General features: G+C 41.1%; 1 protein-coding gene across 2 annotated transcripts in view; it reads right to left on the reverse strand.

Annotated features, from left to right (window-relative positions):
* The window catches only part of SLC38A6 (solute carrier family 38 member 6), an 88,562-nt gene extending 63,880 nt beyond the window's left edge, over window positions 1-24,682 (reverse strand). Inside the window, exons 1-3 of one of the 2 annotated variants that reach the window (XM_066388452.1) lie at window positions 24,552-24,682; window positions 15,884-16,014; window positions 11,506-11,579 (exon numbers count right to left, since the gene is read on the reverse strand). In XM_066388452.1, the coding sequence (XP_066244549.1) occupies window positions 11,506-11,579; window positions 15,884-16,014; window positions 24,552-24,662 (316 nt within the window). In that variant the 5' untranslated portion in view covers window positions 24,663-24,682. Of the gene's footprint in view, window positions 1-11,505; window positions 11,580-15,883; window positions 16,015-24,344; window positions 24,462-24,551 lie in introns of those variants that run through there. The other variant, XM_066388453.1, reaches the window with a different exon arrangement.
* Between the last annotated feature and the right edge of the window lie 97 nt (window positions 24,683-24,779).

The following is a 24,779-nucleotide window of genomic DNA, read 5'->3' on the forward strand; positions in this document are numbered from 1 at the left end:
TTCAGGACCCTCCCCTCTCTGCTAAACTCACTTCCCGCCACATGAGTCTCTCCCGGCTGCCGTTCGCTCCAGGGAGCTGGGCAGCCCTCTCCACGTTTCTGCTTTTCCTACCAGTCTCGGTATGGCTTCTTCAGTGTTCCTTGGTTGAAGAGTCCTCTTAGTTTAGTCCGAAGTTGGTTTTTCCAGATGCTAGTTCTTAAAATTAGTTTGTAATCTACTTTGGTTCTGGGAAGTGGATGTTGGTACGTCCGCCTACTCCACGCCATCTTGTCTTCCCCATGTAACTGCATTTAAAGTCTACCAGGATAATCTCTCCATCTTAATATTCTTAACTTAATCATACCTGCAAAGTCCTTTTCTGCTATGGAAGTTAATGTTCAAAGGCTTCAGGGATTAGGACATAGATGTCTTCTTGGAGGCCATTATGCAGCCCACCATAGGTAGGGTCTAGTACCTCCAGGAATTTCATTTCAGGTAGTAAAGGGAGCATTTAGAATTTTTCATATATATAAAAGGGGGGTGTTGTGATGGATAGTATTGAGAATCACTGCTCTAGAGGGTTCAAGTGAAAAAACAAAATGCAGAGCACAAGGGCCCATTTTATTCCTGTGTATTTCTTCATCATTGCTAAAAACTTAAATCCTTATAAAAGGAAGAGGAAGATAGGGGACTCTGTCACTGAGCTCCAGGGAAGACCCAAATTGTATTTTGAAGTAGCAAGTGGTGAATCCCAGTATCTACCTTGACTCTTTGAAAAACACCTCAATGCTTTCTCATTGCTTCAATAAAAACTCCAATTCTTCAGCATCTGACATGTGTCTATCTCCTCAGTTTCATATTCTTCTTTATACCTTATGCACAAATTATATGGTAAACTACTTTTTCTGCTTTAAGTAAAATATGCAGTATATGCCTTTGTACCTTTGTATATGCTGGAATATTCTCCCTTGTCTTGTCTGCTGGCCTAATTCTTTGTTAGCTTAGTCCTCTAGTAATATGTACTGGCCCTCACTCCCCAGTCAAGACAAGGCAGATCACTCCCTCTTCTAAGTTATCACTGTACCTTATACATATTTAAATTGTTACATTTATCACACTACATTTTAATTACTGGCTCATACATTTGTCTCCCCTATTAGACTATAAACTTTTTCAAGGAAGTGAGTCTTATTTATCTTTGTAGATGAAAGAATATTTAATGAATAAACAAACCTCTATCCTGGAATTTAGTTCTAGGACCAGTCCATCAACATATACTTCAAAGTCCACATATCCAAAACTGAACTCATTTTTATTTTGAACCAACACCTCCTGCTGTGTTCTTGTCTCCATTAATGACACTATAAATAATCTGGTGGCCTTTGCCAGAAATCTGAGAGATATCCTCAGGTATCTCCTTCTCCATTACCTTCCGCATTCAGTCAGACATCAGCCACACTCAATTCTAATTCCCTCATTCCTTACCCTGCTTCTTTCTTCTATTACCCTTGATAATACCTTGTTTCCATCTCCCACTATTTGGTTCTTAGTCCTTTGTAACTGCCAGGTCTGACACTAACCTACTCAGGTAGCATTAGTGCAAATTAAAGCTAGACAGGCAAACATGAAAGGCATTCTCTTCAGGAAGAAGAAAAAGAAAAGGGTTTCGATCCTGAACACAACCCTCAACTAACAAGCCTCAACTAACATGCTGACTGTGCCTTTGTAAAAAGAACTACTCATACTTGGAGGTGGCTTTCAGGTCTGCTGTTCAGTTGCTGTATTGGAAATTCCCTTCACTTCTCTCCTGTGCTAGGTTCCCTGTTTCTTTGTTACTTCTACTCTTGGTTAATAGCATCTTTTATTGCTCATTAAGTATAGGTGCATGGGTGACAGTTTTTGAGTCCTTGCATATATGAGGATGTCATTATTCTACCTTCACATTTAAATGATAATTTGACTGGGTATAGAATTCTATAGTGAAATCATTTTCCCCATGACTTTTGAAGGTTATCTTCAAACTAGTATGAGGGACATGGAAGAGAAAAGAATGGCTACGTGAGAGGATAACAACTACAGTGTCCTCAGAAAAGACTTGAGTTTCCCTAGAGTAAGAAAGTGAAGGAGGCCCTGGTTGGTTGGTTCAATGGATAAAGCATTGGCTCAGCGTAATGAAGTCCCAGGCTTGATTCCTGGTCAGGACACACATGAGAAGCAACTATCTGCTTCTCTTCCCTTCCTTCTCCCCTTTCTGTCTCTTTTCTCCTCTTGCAGCCAGTGGCTCAGTTGGTCTGAGTGTTGGCCTCAGGAACTGAGGATAGCTCGGTTGATTGGAGCAACAGCCCCAGATGGGGGTTGCCAGGTAGATCCTGGTCAGGGCACATGCGGGAGTCTATCTCACTATCTCCCCTCCTCTCTCTTTAAAAAAAGAAAAAAAGAGTGTGAAGGAAATGTTTAGAGAAAAGTTGAGGACACAGGAGTTTTGCTGCTGATTGATCATGAGTTCTAGAAAAGAAAAGTGGAAGGATTTCAGGAGTTTGGGAGGAGCAGATGAGGTTAGAATATGGTTGGCAGAGCCATATGGGATGTGTCTAAGAAATGAAGGACAACCTAGGATTCTTGAAGTAACTGATATAAATTGAGATAAAGCACATAATGTAATTAATCCAAATTATCTCAAGGCAAATAATGGTAACAATTAAGTAAGTAGCGTGGATTGAATACTAGGGAATAGGGCTTTAACCAGAAGCATGCAGAGTTCTAAAACTTTGATTCCCTCCTGGAGAGATAATTTTTGAGTCCTTGCATATATGAAAATGTCATTATTCTACCTGCACATTTAAGTGTTAATTTGGCTGGGTATAGAATTCAATAGTGAGATCCTTTTACCCAAGAGGCCAGAGGAGAGAAATTATGAGTTTATTCCCAAAGCTAAACATTTTCCAAAATAATTGCAGTGATCCAACTATTTCTCAAAGAATAGTGAGAAATCCTTAAGGGTGTTGCTCCAATGAGAACTCAGAATAATAAAACAGTATTTACCAAGGACCTGGCACTTTATATACATTATTTTATTTCATTCTCACAACTCTAACATAGCAGAATTTCATATGGATAAGTCCTTTACTATTATAATGATAAAATTTTCTCTTCACTTTTTACTTTCAGGCAAGGAAGTGAAGAAGTTATTTTGTAAAGACTTATGGGCCCTGGCCAGTTGGCTCAGTGGTAGACCACCAGCCCAGTGTGTGGAAGTCCCAGGTTTGATTCCCAGTAAGGGCACACAGGAGAATCAACCATCTGCTTCTTCACCCCTCCACCCCCTCCCTCCCTCTCTCGCTCCTCCCCTCTCATAGCCATGGCTCCAATGGTTCAAGCAAAGTTGGCCCCAGGCACAGAGAATGGCTCCATGGCCTCACCTCAGGTGCTAAAATAGCTCAGTTGCCGAGCAACAGAGCAGTGGCCCAGACAGGCAGAGCATTGCCTGATAGGGGGCTTGCTGGGTGGATCCCTGTTGGGGTACATGCTGGAGTTGGTATCTGCCTCCCTGCCTCGCATTTAATAATAAAATAATAATAATAATAAAAACTTATGATAGTCCTTTCTGTGACCAATGAATTCTATCTAAGCACAATATTCCTTTATGATAGTTCAGTAAACTTAGGAGAAAATTTAGCTACATGTTTTTCTCAAGTAAATATGCATTTTTTTTAAAAGTCTACCTCTACAGAAAATTTTACTGACTGAAAGGATTCAATCAACAGAAGACAGGTGCATCAGTGTGTATGAGGAACCATGAAGTTAGTTCACAGACCAAGCAAGCTACAAAAATCAAAGAACCCAAGTGTCCATCAGAGGACGAGTGGATTAAAAAGCTTTGGTATATATATATACTATGGAATACTATTCAGCCATAAGAAATGATGACATCGGATCTTTTACAACAACATGGATGGACCTTGATAACATTATACTGAGCAAAATAAGTAAATCAGAAAAAACTAAGAACTATATGATTCCATACATAGGTGGGACATAAAAATGAGACTCAGAGACATGGACAACAGTTTTGGGGTTACCGGGTGGGGGGGAGGAGAGGGAGGGGGTTGGGGGAGGGGAGGGGCACAAAGAAAACCCGTTAGAAGGTGACCCCATCAAAATTAATTAAAAAAAAAAGAATGTGTCTCATGACTAATTCAGGCAGGGAGAAGGATAGTATAAGGATGCTAATTCTGCTTATCAGGCCACATCCTGCAAAAGGGGCCCCAAGCAAACTGGTGATTTGGCTCCTCGGATTTTGCCAATTAGATAAAAAAAAAAAATAGGTCAGGAATGCCCTGAAATGGAACTAACAATACATGAGCATAAATTTAAAGGACTTTTAGATACTGGAGCTGATGTATCTGTTATTGTAAGCTACACTGGCCTCCTTCCTGGCCCACTCATGCAGCAGTCACAGAATTACAAGGTATAGAGCAGAGTAAATCCCCTCAACAAAGTTCTAATTTTCTTCATTGGTAAGATTAAGAAGGTCATTCTGGATTTTTTAAGCCTTATGTGCTCCCTGGATGGCCAGTTAATTTGTGGGGTAGAGATGTTTTGAAAAATATGACAGCATTGCTTGTCAGTCCTAATGGTTTAGTCAGTACTCAGATGATTGATTCGGGATTTTTTTCCCACCAAGGGACTAGGGAAAGAACAGCGAGGAATTCTCACCCCCATAGAAATGGCACCCAATACCAGAAGGTGTGAATTAGGATATCAAAATTTAGCATAGGGGCCTCAGAAGCTCCTGCTACCTCAATAATGCATTGTGCAGACCCAATTACTTGGAAATCAGATAATCCTGTATGGGTAGACCAATAGCCCCTTTCTCAGGAGAAACTTAGGGCAGCTGCTCAATTGGTATAAGAGCAGCTACAGCTTGGGCACATTGAACCATCTAATAGCCCATGGAATACACTTCCATATCTTGATCTTGTTGCCTCCTGGATTATCAAGGGGCATAGGCGACCCTTACAGCTTATGGGTTTTGAGCCTCAAAATTATTGTTGTTTCTATCCAATAAAAAAATGGGAAGAGGACATGAATAGACACTTCTCCCAGGAAGAAATACAGATGGCCAACAGATATATAAAGAGATGCTCATCTTCATTAGTTATTAGAGAAATGCAAATCAAAACTACAATGCGATACCACCTCACACCTGTTAGATTAGCTATTATCAACAAGACAGGTAATAGCAAATGCTGGAGAGACTGTGGAGAAAAAGGAACCCTCATTCACTGTTGGTGGGACTGTAAAGTAGTGCAACCATTATGGAAAAAAGTATGGTGGTTCCTCAAAAAACTGAAAATAGAACTACCTTATGACCCGGCAATCCCTCTACTGGGTATATACCCCCAAAACTCAGAAACATTGATATGTAAAGACACATGTAGCCCCATGTTCATTGCAGCATTGTTCACAGTGGCCAAAACATGGAAACAACCAAAAAACCTTCAATAGAAGACTGGATAAAGAAGATGTGGCACATATACACTATGGAATACTACTCAGCCATAAGAAATGATGACATCAGATCATTTACAACAAAATGGTGGGATCTTGATAACATTATACAGAGTGAAGTTGGTAAATCAGAAAAAACCAAGAACTACATGATTCCATACATTGGTGGGACATAAAAACGAGACTAGAAGACATGGACAAGAGTGTGGTGGTTACCGGGGGTGGGGCGCAGGAGGGAAGGAGGAGAGGGGGAGGAGGAGGGGCACAAAGAATACTAGATAAAAGGTGACGGAGGACAATCTGACTTTGGGTGATGGGTATGCAACATAAGTGAATGACAAGATAATCTGGACATGTTTTCTTTGAATATATGTACCCTGATTTATTGATGTCACTCCATTAACATTAATAAAAATTTATAAAAAAAAATTATTGTTCCTTTTTTCAAAGGATCAACAACAATGGCTCTGGGAAACTTTCACTAAATGGCAAATCGCTCCTGCAAATCAATGGACAACTTTATACTCAAACCGTCAACGTAAAATCAGCTCAAAGTCTAGAATTATATGCCATTATCATGGCTTTTCAGCATTTGCCATATTCCCCATTTAATCTATATACAGACAGCAAATATTTACTTATGGTGTTTCCACTATAAAGACTGCTGTCTTAGGGACAAATGCTGATGAACTATTTCAGCAGTTCCTCATTCTTCAAAGACTTGTATGTCAACATAGAGCTCCATGGTTTTTGGGGGTTTTTTTTTTTAGATTTTTTTTTATTTATTCATTTTAGAGAGGAGAGAGAGAGAGAAAGAGAGAGAGAGAGAAAGAGGGGAGGAGCAGGAAGCATCAACTCCCATATGTGCCTTGACCAGGGAAACCAGGGTCTTGAACCTCAGAATTCCAGGTCGACGCTTTATCCACTGTGCCACCACAGGTCAGGCAGAGCTCCATGTTTTATAGGACATACTCGAGCTCACTCCATGCTCCCTGGAGTTTAGCACAAGGGAATGCCTTTTTTTGTTTTGTTTTTTTCTGAAGTTGGAAACGGGCAGGCAGTCAGACTCTCCGCATGCGCCCGACCGGGATCCACCCGGCATGCCTACGGGGGGGGGGGGTGCTCTGCCTATCTGGGGTGTCGCTCTGTTGCAATCAGAGCCATTCTAGCGCCTGAGGCAAAGGCTACAGAGCCATCCTCAGCGCCTGAGCCAACTTTGCCTTGGCTGCGGGAGGGGAGCAGAGAGACAGAGGGGAAGGAGAGGGGGAGGGGTGGAGAAGCAGATGGGCGCCTCTCCTGTGTGCCCTGGCCGGGAATTGAACCCAGGACTCCTGCACGCCAGGCCAACGCTCTACCACTGAGCCAACCAGCCAGGGCCTATGAATTCCCTTGTTGATCAAGCTACCCAAAAGAAAATTATTTGGAGCAACCAGGACAGATCGAGCAATTCAGTCTCATACTATTCTTCACCAGAATGCTGCAGCCCTGTGTAAACAGTTTCAACTTTCTCAGGAAGCAGCACGGCAGATTGGGAAATCCTGTCCAAGGGGTCCTATACTACAATCTGCCCCTTCATTTGGAGTTAACCCTCAAGGACCCCTACCAGGACAACTTTGGCAAATGGATGTTACTCATATACCTTCATTTGGCAAACAGTCCTATGTCCACGTTACAGTGGATACATATTCCAGATTTATAGTAACCTCTGTCAGAACAGGAGAGGCTGCTAAGCATGTTATAGCTCATTGTCTGTATGCACTGTTCTATTATTGGGTTTCCTAAACTGGTTAAACTGACAATGCTCCTGCATATGGAGCAAAAGCATTTACTGTATTTTGTCTTTCTTACAATTTTTAAAGTCAAGGTATTATTAAAGTGTATTCAGCAAATATTTTAAGGCCAATTTAAAAAAATTTAAAAGGGGGGAGTCATATCCTGGAACTCCTACAGGTCTACCATATCATGCTTTTTACTTAAAAGTATTTTTAAATTTCTTTTGAATGCTGATGAACAGGAGATGCCAAATCTTTTTCTCCTGCGAACTACTACCTTCTTTATTTGATCCAGCTAATAACACTGTTTTGTCTTTTTCCAAATAGCTCCAGATATATGGAAAAGATTCATATAGGCGGATGGGGATCCTCAAACCCCTCAGCGAGATCTTCTGAGCAAGGCCTTTAAGATACTAAGAGGCAGAAAAAACCCAATAGAGATCAGGGAAACTACCAGCTTTTAGGATATGCCCTTAAAGGCTCCAACACCCCAAAGGGGTCTCATAGGATGCCATCTGGGTCCTGCTTCAATAGTGGAAAGGAAGGTCATTGAGCTAAAGCCTGCCAGACTTACATGCCTTACATGCCTGTGAGGAAACAGGGACACTGGAAGGTAGGCTTCTCCCTCACTCCTCCAAGGGAGGGTTCAGTCTCTTCCAGCCCTGTTCCAGCCACCTATGACCTAACCTTGCCCAGAATGCTGGGGTTTGCCACTGAAGACTGAAGGTGCCCAGGGCCATCGGCCCCATCTACGACACTGTGGACAAGCCTAGGGTATTTCTTCCAAGAAGCAAGTAAACTGATCTCATTTGCACAAGGGCCACTTAACTATGTCTTACCTGAATAGTCAGGCTTTTTATTCTTCCCTTGAAGATCTCTTTTGGGGGTGTTGATAGTCCTATTTTCTGCTGCTTTGTTTAATATATAGTGTTTCCTTTATTCCTCCTACCTCAATGCCCCACTCATATTTCAGGCTGGGACCTACTCCTAATTTAGAGCTCTCTTTCCCCCTTTTGCCAACTTCCATTATGAATCTACCTTTGCCACCCAGCTTAGTGTATCCCAAGGTTCTCTTTACCAAGCCACAGTCGCAGAGCTCCAGGAAAAAGCAACCTGGTCTCATCTCTCCAGGCAGAGGAGAACAGAAGCTCCATCTCCACACATGCTGCAGATGGCTTTTTCAGTCTACCTGAATCATTACCAGCTAGAAGCAGCGGTCATTGGGACTTGGACGTGAGCTGCAAAGTATAGAATTGTGACAACAATTCCAGTGCCATGCGGACTTTTCCTTGATGTGGACTTTTCCTGGACTCCTGTTCCTTGTGACAGCTCCTAACAGACTGAACTGGGGTTAGGTTGCATTTTTCAGGGATTTGGCATGGTGTTGGGGCCAACTTGGACTTGGTGAACATGTTAAGGACACTACTCTTTTATGGATTCTTGCTGTACTGGCCAAGAGTTTGCTTAAAGGCTTTAATCACTGTAAAAAAATAGAAGACTGGATAAAGAAGATGTGGCACATATACACTATGGAATACTATTCAGCCATAAGAAATGATGACATCGGATCACTTACAACAAAAGGGTGGGATCTTGATAACATTATACAAAGTGAAATAAATAAATCAGAAATAAACAAGAAATGCAGGATTTCATACATTGGTGGGACATAAAAACGAGACTAAGAGACATGGACAAGAGTGTGGTGGTTATGGGGGGCGGGGAGAGGGAAGAAGGGAGAGGGGGAGGGGCACAAATTAAAAAAAATCAAAGTAAAAGTAAAACAAAGGTTTTCACATTCTATGCCCCAAAGCTATAGAAGAGAACAACAATATCAGAATTTTTAAAGTTAAATATAGATGAACTGAAGGAGAACAACATATTTAGCTTTTATTGAAAATCTTCATAAACTGAATATTACTCTCAAGTAATTGAAATTAATACAACAAAGAATTTTAGTTAATGAAAACATAATTGTCACATAGTTGATTAAGGTATTAATCTTTTTAGTAGAATTCATAATAAAACCTACAAAGGTGTTAGTTGGATAACTATCACAATTAAGTAAAAATAAGTTTTTCAGAAAAAGAATCAAAATTTCAAAACATGTCATAAAAATTCTAGTCAAGTTGCAGGAGGATTTACAAATACACTTCTTTTAATGCTATTCTTGACTTTGGGATGCTGTTATGAACAACTTGTTACTTTGAAATTAACATTTGCATTGTTTCCTAGTATTTTATTATCTGTCTGCTCCTTTACCCAATCCCCTTGAAAGAGGGATATACAGTTTTAGGTTGTATGGACAAAGGCATTGGCACAAGTTACAGCTACAAAATATGGGTCCTAAACCAGTTTTGCATAAGAATCACCTAAAGCAGCAGTCCCCAACCGTCGGGCCACGGACCAGTACTGGTCTGTGGGCCATTTGGTACCGGTCCGCAGAGAAAGAATAAATAACTTACATTATTTCCGTTTTATTTATATTTAAGTCTGAACAATGTTTTATTTTTAAAAAATGACCAGATTCCCTCTGTTATATCCATCTAAGGCTCACTCTTGACGCTTGTCAACAATGTTTTATTTTTAAAAAATGACCAGATTCCCTCTGTTACATCCATCTAAGGCTCACTCTTGACGCTTGTCTTGGTCACGTGATACATTTATCCATCCCACCCTATAGGCCGGTCCGTGAAAATATTGATATTTTCTGACATTAAACCGGTCCGTAGCCCAAAAAAGGTTGGGGACCACTGACCTAGAGGACTTGTTAAAAATATATTTCTAAATCCACAGATTCTAGGAATTAGAATCCCTGATGTTTAGAAATGCTTTGTATATAAAGGTATGTCTGAGGCATAGAAAGATTTTAGGAAAATAGACTGGTGGGGTGGATTTAGAACTGCGTTCTGAACAGTCTTAAAATTCTCACAAAATACCTTTGGGCATTTTTTTTTTTTTTTTTTTTTTTTTTTTTCCATTTTTCTGAAGCTGGAAACAGGGAGAGACAGTCAGACAGACTCCCGCATGCGCCCGACCGGGATCCACCCGGCACGCCCACCAGAGGCGACGCTCTGCCCACCAGGGGGCGATGCTCTGCCCATCCTGGGCGTCGCCATATTATGACCAGAGCCACTCTAGCGCCTGAGGCAGAGGCCACAGAGCCATCCCCAGCGCCCGGGCCATCCTTGCTCCAATGGAGCCTCGGCTGCGGGAGGGGAAGAGAGAGACAGAGAGGAAAGCGCGGCGGAGGGGTGGAGAAGCAAATGGGCGCTTCTCCTATGTGCCCTGGCCGGGAATCGAACCCGGGTCCCCTTTGGGCATTTTTTTACTTCATGTTTAAGCCAGAAAAATTCCATTTTTATTTATTTTATATATTTCTCTCTCTATTTTATTCAGTGAGAAGAGGGAAGGCAGAGACAGACTCCCATATGTGCCCCAACTGGGATCCACCTGGCAAGCCCACCAGGGAGTGATGCTCTGCCCATCTGGAGTACCACTCCATTGGCTCAGCAACTAAGTTCCTCCCACTGCCTGAGGTGGAGGTCATGGAGCCATCGTCATACCCAGGACCAACTTGCTCCAGTCCAGCCATGACTGCAGGAGGGGAAAAGAGAAAGAGAGAGAGAGAAGCAAGGGGTGGAGGAGTAGAGAAGCAGATGGTTGCTTCTCCTGTGTGCCCTGACCAGGAATTGAACCCGGGACTTCCACATACAGGGCCGACACTCTATCGCTGAGCCAACCAGCCAGGACCAATACCAACTATTTAAATAAATCCAAAGCTTAGTGACATTTTCTCCTACAATCGTAAATCTGCCACCCTTCTCTGGCAGGGAAGGCAGCAGTAGGCCTGGGAAAGGGTGCTCCTTGAGGAAATGATTACCCCTAGGACAAATAACGATCAGAATGAACACCTGTCTACTGCTTCCCCGTAAGCATAAGGTCTGGCTCCTGTGGACTCCTTTCAGGCCCTTCGCCCAATGTATTTTACGCCAGGAAACTATGTTGTGTTGTGGTGAAAGGCAGGTAAGAATGCTAGTTTCCTTCTCCCATCCTATCCATGGATATCCCCCAATCAGATTGACTCTATATATCCTGGCCTTTTGAAATTCTCCACTTCAACCACCCTACCTATAATAATGAATGCCTGCTGGGAATTAGATTTGAGACATCCACTCTTGTACACGGATACAGTCTCCAGGGGTTGGTTTATCAAATGAATCAGCATAATGTTTTTACTCACCTGTCTGAATACACATACTAAGCAGGAGATGAACTGAGAAAGAAGCGAGGAGAGCAAGTATCAGCAGCAAGAAACTAAAATATAAAAAACAAAACAAAGTTTTCTTATGGTACCTCATTACAACAACAAATTTTTTCACATTTAAATGCTCACAGAGGCTGTCTTTGAGTAGTTGGATTATGGTCATTAAAGAAAGTAAAAAGATTGTCTTCTGTATTCAAAAAATTTTATTTAAATGGAAATATACTGCTTTTAAAATAAAAAAAATCAGAAAGAAATAAACTTTAAGTAAAAACAAACTTCCTATTTACCACTCGTCTGCTGACTGCTGGTCCAGCCATTCAATAATCTCACAGTATTTCCCTTTATGTCTACTTTTCCTATTCTAAGTCTAAACAAAAGTTTTAGCTGTGAAATCTCATTGTCTTCTCCCTTCTACTTTCATCCATTCCTCTTGTTTGAACAATGTGTAATTCCCTATCACATCTTTATTTATAATATTGAATTAAAACTGAATTTCCTACTGCTGGTGGGAATGCCGACTCATGAGGCCACTGTAGAAAAAGTGTGGCGTTTCTTCAAAAAATTAAAAATGATACTGCCTTATGACCCAGCTATCCCACTTTTAGAAATATATCCTAAGAATCCCAAAACACTAATTCAAAAGGAAATATGCACCTCCATGTTCACTGCAATAGCCAAGATCTGGAAACAGCCCAAGTGTCCGTCAGTGGACGAGTGGATTAAAAAACTGGGGTACATATACACAATGGAATATTACGTGGATATAGAAAATAAAAAAATTTTACCTTTTGTGACAGCGTGGATAGACCTGAAGATTATTAAGCTAAGTGAAATAAACCAGGCAGGGAAAGACAAATACCACATGACCTCACTTAAATGTTAAATTTTTATTTTTTTAATTATGTGAGAGGCGGGGAGGCAGTGAGATAGACTCCCGCATGTGCTCTGACCAGGATCCACCCAGCAGGCCCCTACCAGGCAATGCTCTGGCCATCTGGGGTTGCTGCTCTGTTGTTCAGCAACTGAGCTATGTTAGTGCCTGAGGCAAGGCCATAGAGTCATCCTCAGCACCCCAGGGCCAACTTGCTTGAAATATTCAAGCCATGGCTGCAGTAGAGGAACAGAGAGAGAAAGAGAGAGATAGAGAGAGAAGGTGGAAGGGGAGGGGTGGAGAAGCAGACAGTTGCTTCTCCTGTGTGCCCTGACTGGGAATCAAACCCAGCCCGACGCGCTACTGCTGAGCCAACCGGCTAGGGCCTATATGTTGAATCTAATGAACACAATACACCGAGGAACAAAATAGAAATAGAGGCAGGGTCACAGGGAACAGATGGACAGCTATCAGAGGGAAAAGGTAAGAGGGGACTGAATCAAAGAAGGTAAAGAGATTAGCCAAAAATATATATACATAACACATACATACAGACAACAGGGTAGCAATAGCCAGAGGGAAAAGGGGGCTGGAGTTAGGGGACCAGGGTTAGGGGGACCAGGGCCAAGGGGGAAATAGGGGTGGAAAGAGACTGTGCATGCGGCATGAGGGGGACACAATTTAGTGTGAAGAGGTTATTTGAGTGCTACACGTGAAACCAAATCAACACAATAAATTAAAATTGTTAATTAAAAAAAAGACTAAAAAAGAAAAAGAACAATTTCCTAGTGTTGGGCAGATAAAATATATTATGTTCACCTTGTTAAAGACAACGCTGCCCACGTGGAAGCCCGTCGCCCAAGTGATGGTATTAGTTGCCCTTCTTGCTTGGGATGGGCGTGATTATATTAATGTGTGTTGGGGAAGGGCTGTGGGCAAATAGGATCCTTGTAGCCTGGGGCTTGGTTTTGGGACTAAGCCTTTTCCAATTTTTTTTTTTTTTGCCTTTTCCACCTTTTTTTTTTTTTTTTTTTTTTTTTTTTTTCTGAAGCTGGAAACCGGGAGAGATAGTCAGACAGACTCCCGCATGCGCCCGACCGGGATCCACCCGGCATGCCCACCAGGGGCGACGCTCTGCCCACCAGGGGGCGATGCTCTGCCCCTCCGGGGCGTCGCCCTGCCGCGACCAGAGCCACTCTAGCGCCTGGGGCAGAGGCCAAGGAGCCATCCCCAGCGCCTGGGCCATCTTTGCTCCAATGGAGCCTTGGCTGCGGGCGGGGAAGAGAGAGACAGAGAGGAAGGAGGGGGGTGGGGGTGGAGAAGCAAATGGGCGCTTCTCCTATGTGCCCTGGCCGGGAATCAAACCCGGGTCCCCCACAAGCCAGGCCGACGCTCTACCGCTGAGCCAACCGGCCAGGGCCGCCTTTTCCACTTTTTGATGTGGGGTGGTGCACTCTCATGAGGAATCCCATTATGCCTCAGATAAGTGACTTTGTATTAGAGACTTCCTTGTTTGTATATTGGATTAAAGGTTTTGGTTTCTTCACTATAAAGTGGGGCAGACCGGGAGCTTGCTTTATCTCAGTTCCTGAGATTAGCATTAGAGAGGAGAGCAGAGAAAGGCCACGTAGAGGAGGCCAGGAGAAGCAGCCAAAATGGTGGAATGCTGAAGAAGAAGTCAGTTTGTGCAGAGTTTGTGCAGGGAGAAGGAAAGAGATGGGGAACAGAGGTGAATAAGGCTAGTGAGCTAGAAACCTTTGATTCCAGGAAACTCGGATAAGTCAGTAGCTTTGTGAGCACTGAATGAGTGGGTTTTGGAGCCCAGTGTGTGTTTTTACTTGCCTGCCGGGTACAAGCTAGGATCAAAGGTAATGGCCCACCAGTTTATGGCTCCGTTGTTTCATTACTGTCTGTTCGAATCCAATGCGAACCTGCATGGGCCAGGCATCTGTAGTGGTGGCCGTACCTACTGGCTTTAAACCTAGCATCTATTAAACACACACAAATACTCACCAACCCACCCCCAATTCAGTTAACACACTTGTGATAACACAATTTGAAAAATATACAAACAATGTAGCAACTGGGGTCCAGTCAGCAACAATGTGAAAAGAAACATGTATAATCCCCCATACATTCTCAGGATGATACTGACAGTCTAAGCTTCTACAAGCTATCCCCAGTGGAGTGTCCTAATAGTTGAAGAAATCCTATCTTTGTGTTCCATTTAATACTTGTTAATAAGTTGCAAAAGTGAGAGGTTAAAGTACACTTGTCAGTAAATGAACATCAGAGACTTCATAAAAAAAATCTGTTGTCACCAAATGGAAAGTGTGATGTGTGTTATGATTCAGAGAGCACATGTTCACTGGTATATATCTGCATGTAAGACCCTGGAGTATAAAACATGATTTTCCAAAGGGAACAAAAATTAAGTCCTATAATTACGTCTTGCCTACGGTATCACAATAGCTTTGAAGTTTTAAAATTATGAAAATTTGTGACTACATTCCATAATAAAAGCAAGCTGACCTACTTAAAAGTTGGTTTGCTTATCAAAAAATTCAAAATAAAAAACCTAAATGAGACTGTGTAGTCCAAACTGCCTAATAAAATAGGTCTGCTTCTATTGACAAAACGAACTTGTTCATTCTGTTAACTATAGTGCGAGATGCTAAAGGTAAGGTCCAGTTCTAAAGGATTTCAGAATTTGATGGGGAAACGAATTTGAGAACAAATCATTATATTACATGATAATAACAGAATAAATATACAAAGTACTATGGAAACAGAGAAAAGCCAGGAATGTCTTTATTTTGGGCAAAGTGGTACATGAACAGTCTTAAAAGATGAAAAGGAACAGGCCCAGAACATGTCTGGCCTCAGAGAGGAAAACATGACTACTTAATAGTGGGAAGAGAGGAGGAGATAGATAGAAATGAAAAGATTATGTGCTTTACTTATACTCACAAAATTGCTATTTATAAGTAACCTGCATGGCTGATAAATTTGAATTCACTTTGGCCAACTTGACAAAACAAGTCACTTAGAGAGGTTATAAATGAGTGTGGATCAAGTTTCTACTTTTTAAAATTAGCCACACTGTTGGATAAAAAATTCAAATTATACAGTAAACCCTCTAAGCTACAGACTAGCAACAATGTATGAGTAGCAGGAAATGCTAAAACCCCTGAAATAATGTAACTAGAAATTGTAAAACACCAGCTTCTAGAGCCTATCTCATTTTTCTCATTGTACTATCAAAATGGAAAAGAAAATGTAACGATGAGAGAGGGTAGAGTGGGAATAGATGATGATGATAGAGCAAGACTTGACTTGGGGTGGTGAACACACTATATAATATACAGATGATGTATTATGGAATTATGCACCTGAAACCTGTATAACTTTATTAACCAATGTCACCCCAATAAATTCAATAATTTTTTTTAAAGGAATGGTAAAAAAAAAGAAAAAACTCACCTAAATCCAAGAATACCAGTATGAGCCATAACATAAGCTAAGCCAAGGATGCCACTTCCCATGATGGCATTCATCAAATTAAACACTGAGAAACCATATGACACACCTGGGGATCCTTGTCTGTGAAGTTCCTGTAAGCACACAAATTTAATAGTGTTAGGGATGACATCAGAGTAACGGCAGCATGAGAGATACTCCTGATGGCTCCTCTTGAAATTACAGCAAATTGAACAGCTATAACACAGTAAAGGAACCCCAGATGGGCTACCAGTATTGCCTGAAAAGATCTGCACATCCAGTCGACTAAAGGTAGGAAGGGTGAAAATGAGGGAGGGGGAGATAAGCACTGCAGTGGGGCTCCAAGAGGGGAGAGGCCCTGATTGTCTGGGCTTTCATCACCAGGGATCCAGAGAGGCAAGAAACCTGGAGTGTCTGGGTCTTCTGTCAGGAGGAACGAAGAGACTGGGGAGCATTTGGAGAGATACTGAACCAAAGTGGTGGCAGAGCATGGGATCACGGCTAATGTTCCCATGATCTACTGGCGGCCCACATTTGAGACCAAGATACAGAAATACAAAGTGCCACGCCCCCACCTCCCAGATCCTTCCTCTCTCCCCTTGCAGGTATGGAGAGTGGCAGAGGCATACCCCACAACTAGTTCTACAGAGCCATCCTTTCTCCTGAAGAACAAAGGTGCTCTGTCTGCTTCCCTGGTCTGTTGAGATGCAGGGAGGAGCTGGATATCACCATTGCTAAAGCTCTCAAGTCCTCACAGCATACCCCACCCCCTCATCAAGACAGCAACATCTCAGCGGAGGTCAACTAAGAGATTATACAGAGCTACAGTTTGCAATCCAGCACCACCTACTGGAAACAAATAGAAAAACCTCTTGCAAGTACAATACCACTCCTTTTCTGTTTGCTTTGGTTTGAGGGTGAGCTTTATTTTCCTCTATTTTTTTGTTTTTATTTTTGTATTTTTCTGTTGTTTTATTTGTTTTGATTATTAGTTTATTATGTTTGTTCTTTTTTTCCTGGGTTCTCTCTTTTATTTTTAAGTTTTTGTTGTTTTTTGCTTAATTTTTTTTGAGTGAGAAAGACAGAGGGGTAGGCAGGGACAGACAGACAGAAAAGGAGAGAGATGAGAAGCACCAACTCACTGTTGCGGCACTTTGGTTGTTCACTGTTGCTTTCTCATATGTGCCTTGACTGGGGGGCTTCAGCTGAGCCAGTGACCCTTGTTAAAGCCAGTGACCTTGGAATCAGCCAGTGACCTTGGGCTCAAGCCAGTGACCATGGGGTCATGTCTATGATCCCACACTCCAGCTGGTGACCTCAGGGTTTTGAACCTGAGTTCTCAGCACCCCAGCTCAATGCTCTATCCACTACGTCACTGCCTGACCAGGCTTTTTTTTTCTTTTTTTTGGGGGGGGGCTTGATTTTTTAACAATACCACTATTAAATGCCACCACGGCAGAGAAAAACTAATACCCTGCCTACCAAGAAAGAGATGCAGTTGAGAAAGAAAATTGAAAAATCTCCAGAAAGCAATTTCAATTACATGGAAACCTTGACAATAGAGAATTCAAAATTAAAAGTTCTGAAAATGTTCAATGAGATGAAAGAAAACACTGATAGGTAATTTAATGAGCTCTGAAAACAAAACAAGTACTTTATAAACAGAGATGAAGAACTCAATACATGAATTGAAAAATGAGCCAGCAAGATTAGCTAATATAACAGGCCACATAGGGGGAAAGGGAGGGGGAGGAACAAAAACCCCAAAACAGGCCACATAGAAGAGAGATTCGATGACAGTAAAGACAGCCAACTAGAGATGATACAGAGGGAGAAAAGAGAAACTCAAGATTTTAAAAACTGAGAGAGCTCCATGAGACCTGTCTGACTACACCAGAAAGAGCAATATTATAATATGTACACCAGAAAAAGAGGAGAGTGAAAAGAAAACGAAGAACCTATTGAAACAAATAAGTGATTAGAATTTACAAAGCCTATGGAAAGAGGTAGATCCTTTACTATGAGAAGCAACCAGAATGCCTAGTTACCTCAACCCAAAAAGACCTTCTCCTAGGCACATTGTAATAAGTGTCAAAAATCAATGACAATGAAAGAATCCTCAAGGCAGCTAGGGAAAAGAAGAACATAACATATTAAGGAAGGGCCATGAGGTTACCGTCAGACTTCTCAGCAGAAAATTCTACAAGCCAGAAGAGAGTAAAACCAAACATTCAAAATACTGAAAAGAAGAAATTGCCAGCCAAGAATACTATATCCATCAAAGTTATCCTTCCAATATGAAGGAGAAATAAAAAAATTCTAGACATACAGGAGTTCAGGGAATTTATCACCAGAAAACCTCCACTTTAGGAATACTCAAGGGAGTTATTCTACTAGCTACAAAGAACAAAACAATACAAAATTACAAGTAAAAGCTCCAACAAGGTTACAATATTAATAAGGATAATCTACGACAACAAAAAACATAAAAGGGGAGAGGATAAAGATCTGTAGTAGCAAAGGACGATGGAGGGCAGAAGCACTCATATGACAAGGGACTCTTGTACATAAGAACATTTTTTTCTTAATAATATAAAGGTAACCACCCACAAAAAAACCAACACTGAAACACATAGTTTTAAAAAAAAAGTAAACAAAGAAAAGAAGTATGGAATACCATCAAACAAAAACAACAGACAGAAACACAAAAGAGAAGAACCAAAGGAGACACAGAGCTACCAGAAAACAAAAGATAAAACAGCTATAGGAAATCCTCATACATCAATAATTAACCTAAATGTAAATGAACTAAACTGATCAGTAAAGAGGTATACAGTAGCAGATTGGATCAAAAAGCAAAACCCAACCACTTGCTGCCTTCAAGAGACACATCTAAACTGCAAGGACAAAAGTAGACTCAGAGTGAAAGGATGGAAAATGATTCTTCAAGCCAGTAATACCCAAAGAAAAGCTGGTGTAGCCAAACTTATATCTGACAATACTAACTTCAAGACAACAAAGGTAACAAGAGACAAAGATGGACATTTCATAATGATAAAGGGGACATTGTATCAAGAAGACATAACACTTCTTAATATATATGCACCAAATCAAGGAGCACCAAAATGTATATATAAGGCATCTTCTAACAGAACGAAAAAGTAACAGACAAAAATACAACCATAGTTGGATATCTCAACACACCATTGACAGTTAGGGTAGATTATTCAAACAGAAAATCCATAAAGAAATATTGGCCTTAAATGACACATTAGACCTCTTGGTCAGCAAACTGCGGCTCGCGAGCCACATGCGGCTCTTTGGTCTCTTGAGTGTGGCTTTTCCACAAAATACCACATGCAGGTGCTACCTCAATAAGGAATGTACCTATCTATATAGTTTAAGTTAAAAAATTGGCTATCAAAAAAATTTTCAATCGTTGTACTGTTGATATTTGGCTCTGTTGACTAATGAGTTTTCCGACCACTGCACTAGACCAAATGGACATAATAGACATTTACGGAACATTTCATATCAGAACATCAGATCATACATACTTTTCCAGTGTGCACTGAGTATTTTCAAGGATAGACCATATGTTGAGCCACAAACCTAGCCTCAACAAATTCATGAAGATGGAATTATATCAACCATATTGACTGTAAAGCTCTAAAATTAGAATTCAACTGCAAAAAAAAGTAAAGAAATCCACAAAAAATGTGGACATTAAATATCTAAAAAATGTCTGGGTCAAAGAAGAAACAAGCATAGGTAAAAGATATATACAGACAAATGAGAATAACAACATGACATATCAAAATTTCTGGAATGCATCGAAAGCAGTAATAAGAGAAGTTTAAATCATTACTGGCTTATATCAAGAAACAAGAGAGATCCCAAGTAAACAACCAAACATTACATCTGAAAGAACTAGAAAAAGAAGAACAAAGTTAATCCAAAGTCAGCAGAAGAAAGGAAAGAGTAAAACTTAAGAGAACTAAATGAAATAGAGAACAAAAAGCTACAGTAAAATTAATACAATAAAGAGCTGTTTCTTTGAAAAGATTAATAAAATTGACAAACCCATAGCTAGACTCACTAAGGAAAAAAGAGAAATTATTCATATAACAAAATCAGAAACGAAAGAGGAGAAATTACCACAGATATCAGATATACAAAGGATCATACCAGAATACTATTAAAGACCATATGCCACCAAATTCACAATCTAGAAGAAATGGTAAGTTCGTAGAGCTATGAAATCTTTCTACACTGAGTCACAAAGAAGTAGAAAACCTAAATAGACCTATAAGTAGGGAGGAAATAGACACAACAATCAAAAACTTCTCCCAAAATAAAAGTCCAGGACGAGATGGCTACACTAGTGAATTCTACCAAACATTCAAAGAAGATTTGGTACATATCCTTCTCAAAGTCATCCAAAATACAGATGAAGAAGCAATACTCCCTAACACAATTTATAAGGACAACATAACCCTGATATCAAAACCTGGCAAGGACAATACAGAAAAAGAAAACTACAGACCAATATCTCTAAATAGAAATGCTAGTAAATCGAATACAACAATATATTAAAAAAGTAGTACCTCACAATCAAGTGGGATTTATTCCAGGGTCACAAGGATGGTTCAATATATGCAAATTGATCAATGTAGTATACCACATCAAGAAAACAATGAGGTCCTGGCCGGTTGGCTCAGCGGTGGAGTGTTGGCCTGGCGTGCAGGAGTCCCGGGTTTGATTCCCGGCCAGGGCACACAGGAGAAGCGCCCATCTGCTTCTCCACCCTTCCCCCTCTCCTTCCTCTCTGTCTCTCTCTTCCCCTCCCGCAGCCGAGGCTCCATTGGAGCAAAGATGGCCCGGGCGCTGGGGATGGCTCTGTGGCCTCTGCCTCAGGTGCTAGAGTGGCTCTGGTTGCAACAGAGCGATGCCCCAGAGGGGCAGAACATCGCTCCCTGGTGGGCATGCCAGGTGGAACCCGGTTGGGCTCATGCGGGAGTCTGTATGACTGCCTCCCCGTTTCCAGCTTCGGAAAAATGAAAAAATAAAAAATAAAGAAAACAATAAACAAAAATCATATGATCCTATTGATAGATGCAGAAAAGGCATTTGATAACATAAAACATCTATTTATGTTTAAAACACTCAGTAAAAAGAATATAGAAGTAAAGTACCTCAATATAATAAAGACCATATATGAGAAACCATCAGCCAATATCATACTAAATGGTAAAAAACTGAAAGCTTTTCCTCTAAAATCAGGAACAAGATGAGGATCACCATTCTTTCCACTCTTATTCAACATAGCACAAGAAGTTTTAGCCAGAGTAATCAGGTATGGGAAAGAAATAAAAGGCATCAATATTGGGAAAGAAAAAGTAAAGGTATCACTTTCTGCAGATTACATGATCCTGTATATAGAAAACTCCACAGACTCCACCAAAAAACTATTAGAAACAATAAACAAATACAGTCACGTTGCAGGACACAAACTCAAAATACAAAAGTCTACTCCTTTCCCATACACCAAAATGAAATCAGAAAATAAACTGGGAAACACAATTTATTTTACAATTGCAACAACAAAAAATACCTAGGAATAAACTCAACTAAAGATGTGAAGACCTATATACTGAAAACTACAAAACATTGTTAACAGAGGTTGAAAAAGACATGACAAAATTGAAAGATACTCCGTGTTCATGAATTGGAAGAATCCACATATTTAAAATGGCCATATTACCCAAAGTAATATACAGATTTAATACAATCCCCATTAAAACCCCAATGTCATTTTTAAAAGAAATAGAACAACAAAATAATCACCAGATTTGTATGGAACCACAAAAGACCCTGAATAGCCAAAGCAATTCTGAGGGAAAAAAACAGAGTCGGAGGAATCGCACTACCTGACTTCAAATTCTACTGCAGAGTCACAATAATTAAAACAGCATGGTATTGGCAGAAATACAACACACAGGCTAATGGAACAAAGACCAATGAAATAGGGGGCCCAGAAACAAAACCACATGTATATGGACAAATAATCTTTGATAAAGAAGCCAAAAACATACAATGAAGAAAAGACATTCTTCGATAAATGGTGCTGGGAACACTGGAAAGACACATGCAAAAGAATGAAACCTGACTAGAGTTTGTCCCCCTGCACAAAAATTAATTCAAAATGGATCAAAGACCTAAATATAAAATCTGAAACAATAAATTACATAGAAGATAACTGGTAGTAAGCTCATGGACCTTGGTCATAAAGAACAATTTAGGAATTTGACCCCAAAGGCAAAGAAAGTAAAGTCAAAAATAAAAAAATGGAACTATATCCCATTAAGTCCTAGAAAGGATTAATATCCGAAATATATAGAACTCATAAAGCTCATCAACATACAAGCAAACAAGCAAATTAAAAAATGGGGAGAGGAGCCTGACCAGGCGGTGGCACAGTGGATAGAGGGTCAGACTGGGATGCAGAGGACCCAGGTTCGAGACCCCAAGGTTGCCAGCTTAAGTGCGGGCTCATCTGGTTTGAGCAAAAGCTCACCAGCTTGGACCCAAGGTTGCTGGCTTGAGCAAGGGGTTACTCGGTCTGCTGTAGCCCCACAGTCAAGGCACATGAGAAAGTAATCAATGAACAACTAAGGTGTCACAACGAAAAACTGATGATTGATGCTTCTCATCTCTCTCTGTTCCTGTCTGTCTGTCCCTGTCTGTCCCTCTCTCTGACTCTCTCTGTAAAAAAAAAAAAAAAAAGGGGGAGAGGAGCTGAACAGATACTTCTCCCATGAAGACAGACAACAAATAGGTATATGAAAAGATGCTCATCTTTACTAGCTATTAGAGAAATGCAAGTCAAAACTACAGTGAATACCACCTCACACCTGTTACACTGGCTGTTGTCTTCAAGGCAGGTAATAACAAGTGTTGGAGAGGCTGTGAAGAAGAAGGAACCCTCATTCACTGCTAGTGGGAATATAAACTGATATAGACATTGTAGAAGACAGTATGGTGGTTCCTCAAAAAATTAAGAATAGAATTACCATATAACCCAGTAATACTAAGTATCTACCCAAAAACCTCAAAAACATATGCAGCCCCGTGTTCATTGCAACATCATTCACAGTGGCCAAGACATGGAAACAACCAAAGTGTCCCTTAATAGAGGACTGGATAAAGGAGATGTGGTACATATATACAATGGAATACTACTCAGCCATAAGAAATGACGTACATGGATGGACCTTGAGAACATTATACTAAATAAGTAAACCAGAAAAAGCTAAGAACTATTTGATTTTGCACAGAGATAGGAGATAAAACTGAGACTCCTGGACACAGATAAAAGTGAAATGCTTACCAGGGGGGAGGGAATAAAGAGGAACAAATTTACAGTGACAGAAAATGATTTGATTTGGGGTGATAGGCGCACAACATAATCAACAGTTCAAATGCTATAGAGATGTTTACCTGAAACCTATGTACTCTTATTGATCAATGTCACCCCATTAAATTTAATTTCTAAATAAAATTTTAATAGTGTTAAATGTTTGGATGATGGGTTTAAGCTTCACCAAGAAATGACTGACAAGTTATAGAGAAAATCTGCAAACCTCAGGCATTAGTTGACACACTAGTTGCTCAATTAGCACTGGTTGGTTTCCTTTCTGTCCCTTCTCACCTCCCACTAGCGCAGCTCCAAAAATATAGTTTCCTAGGAAAACCATCTCTACCAGCACAAAAGCCAGGTAGCCTTCAGGAAGAGCCATGACTGACTAATCTTGTGACTGCAAAGATTAAGATAGGATAGGAATGGAATGGGGAGGGAAGGGGGCTGACGGCCTCAGCTCATGTGATTATTGAAGAATTCCTGAGTCATTTCAAGGCTGCTGTACACAACTGTTGCTCCTCAATTACTGGTACTGCAACACTAATTTCTCTTTATATACTTAAAGAATTAAGCCTGCCCAACTGGAAGGATGATCAGGAATACTTTGCAATGTGGGTATAATCAGTAATTCATGTTGCTCTGGTGAGGATATCCCTGAAAACACCTTCCTTCAAAATAGCATTTGGGAACAAGGTCCTAGAATCAGTTACAGTGCAGGGACTTGAGTTTAAAAGCTGAGTGCACATTGCACAGGCTTCAAGGTCAGGAAAGCGTTGTGTACTTATCACTGGGCCACCTCCACTCCTTCAACGTTAAGGATCTCTGTATTAAGATGTTTACAGGCCCCCAATGACTAAGTTGAGAAAATAAAAATCTTGTGACTCTTGCAAAAATCTCACAAGACTGGTGGAGGAAACAGGAAGCTGACAAAGATATCAACAAGAAGCCGTGAGCTACATAACCCTAGGGCTGCTCCTCCAGTCCGGCATCCGCTGCACCAGTCCCACCAGCGCCAGCCTGCACCTCTAAGTCAGTTTTTCTTCCTAGGGCACATTAGGCTGCTGTCACATTCATGAGCTCCGCCAGATCGCATCTGAATCTCGGCTGCTGCCTTTGGGCACCATGCCTCTTTCCCCGTGCCACCCTCCTTCCTTTTCGGGTCTTATTTGTCAGGCATTTCAGGGGAGCCGGGTGGCAGCCGGCGCCAAGAAGCTAGCGGAGCGTACTTACGTTGCTTAGCAACGGACTCAACTCTTCCGACTCCGCCTCCTCCTCCTCCGACTGCTGGGAAGAGACATACCAGCCCGGCTCCACATTGATGAACCCCCAGGGCGCCTCCATGCTCCTCGCTGGCCGACTTCCAGGTCCATCTGCGAGCTACTACCCTTGCCCTCCCGTGGTTAGTCGCGCCAGAGGCGGAGCTGTGCGCCGGCCCTTCCGGGTTCCCGTACCTCACAG

This window comes from Saccopteryx leptura, chromosome 6, assembly GCF_036850995.1.
Source record: "Saccopteryx leptura isolate mSacLep1 chromosome 6, mSacLep1_pri_phased_curated, whole genome shotgun sequence".
Lineage (NCBI taxonomy): Eukaryota > Metazoa > Chordata > Mammalia > Chiroptera > Emballonuridae > Saccopteryx > Saccopteryx leptura.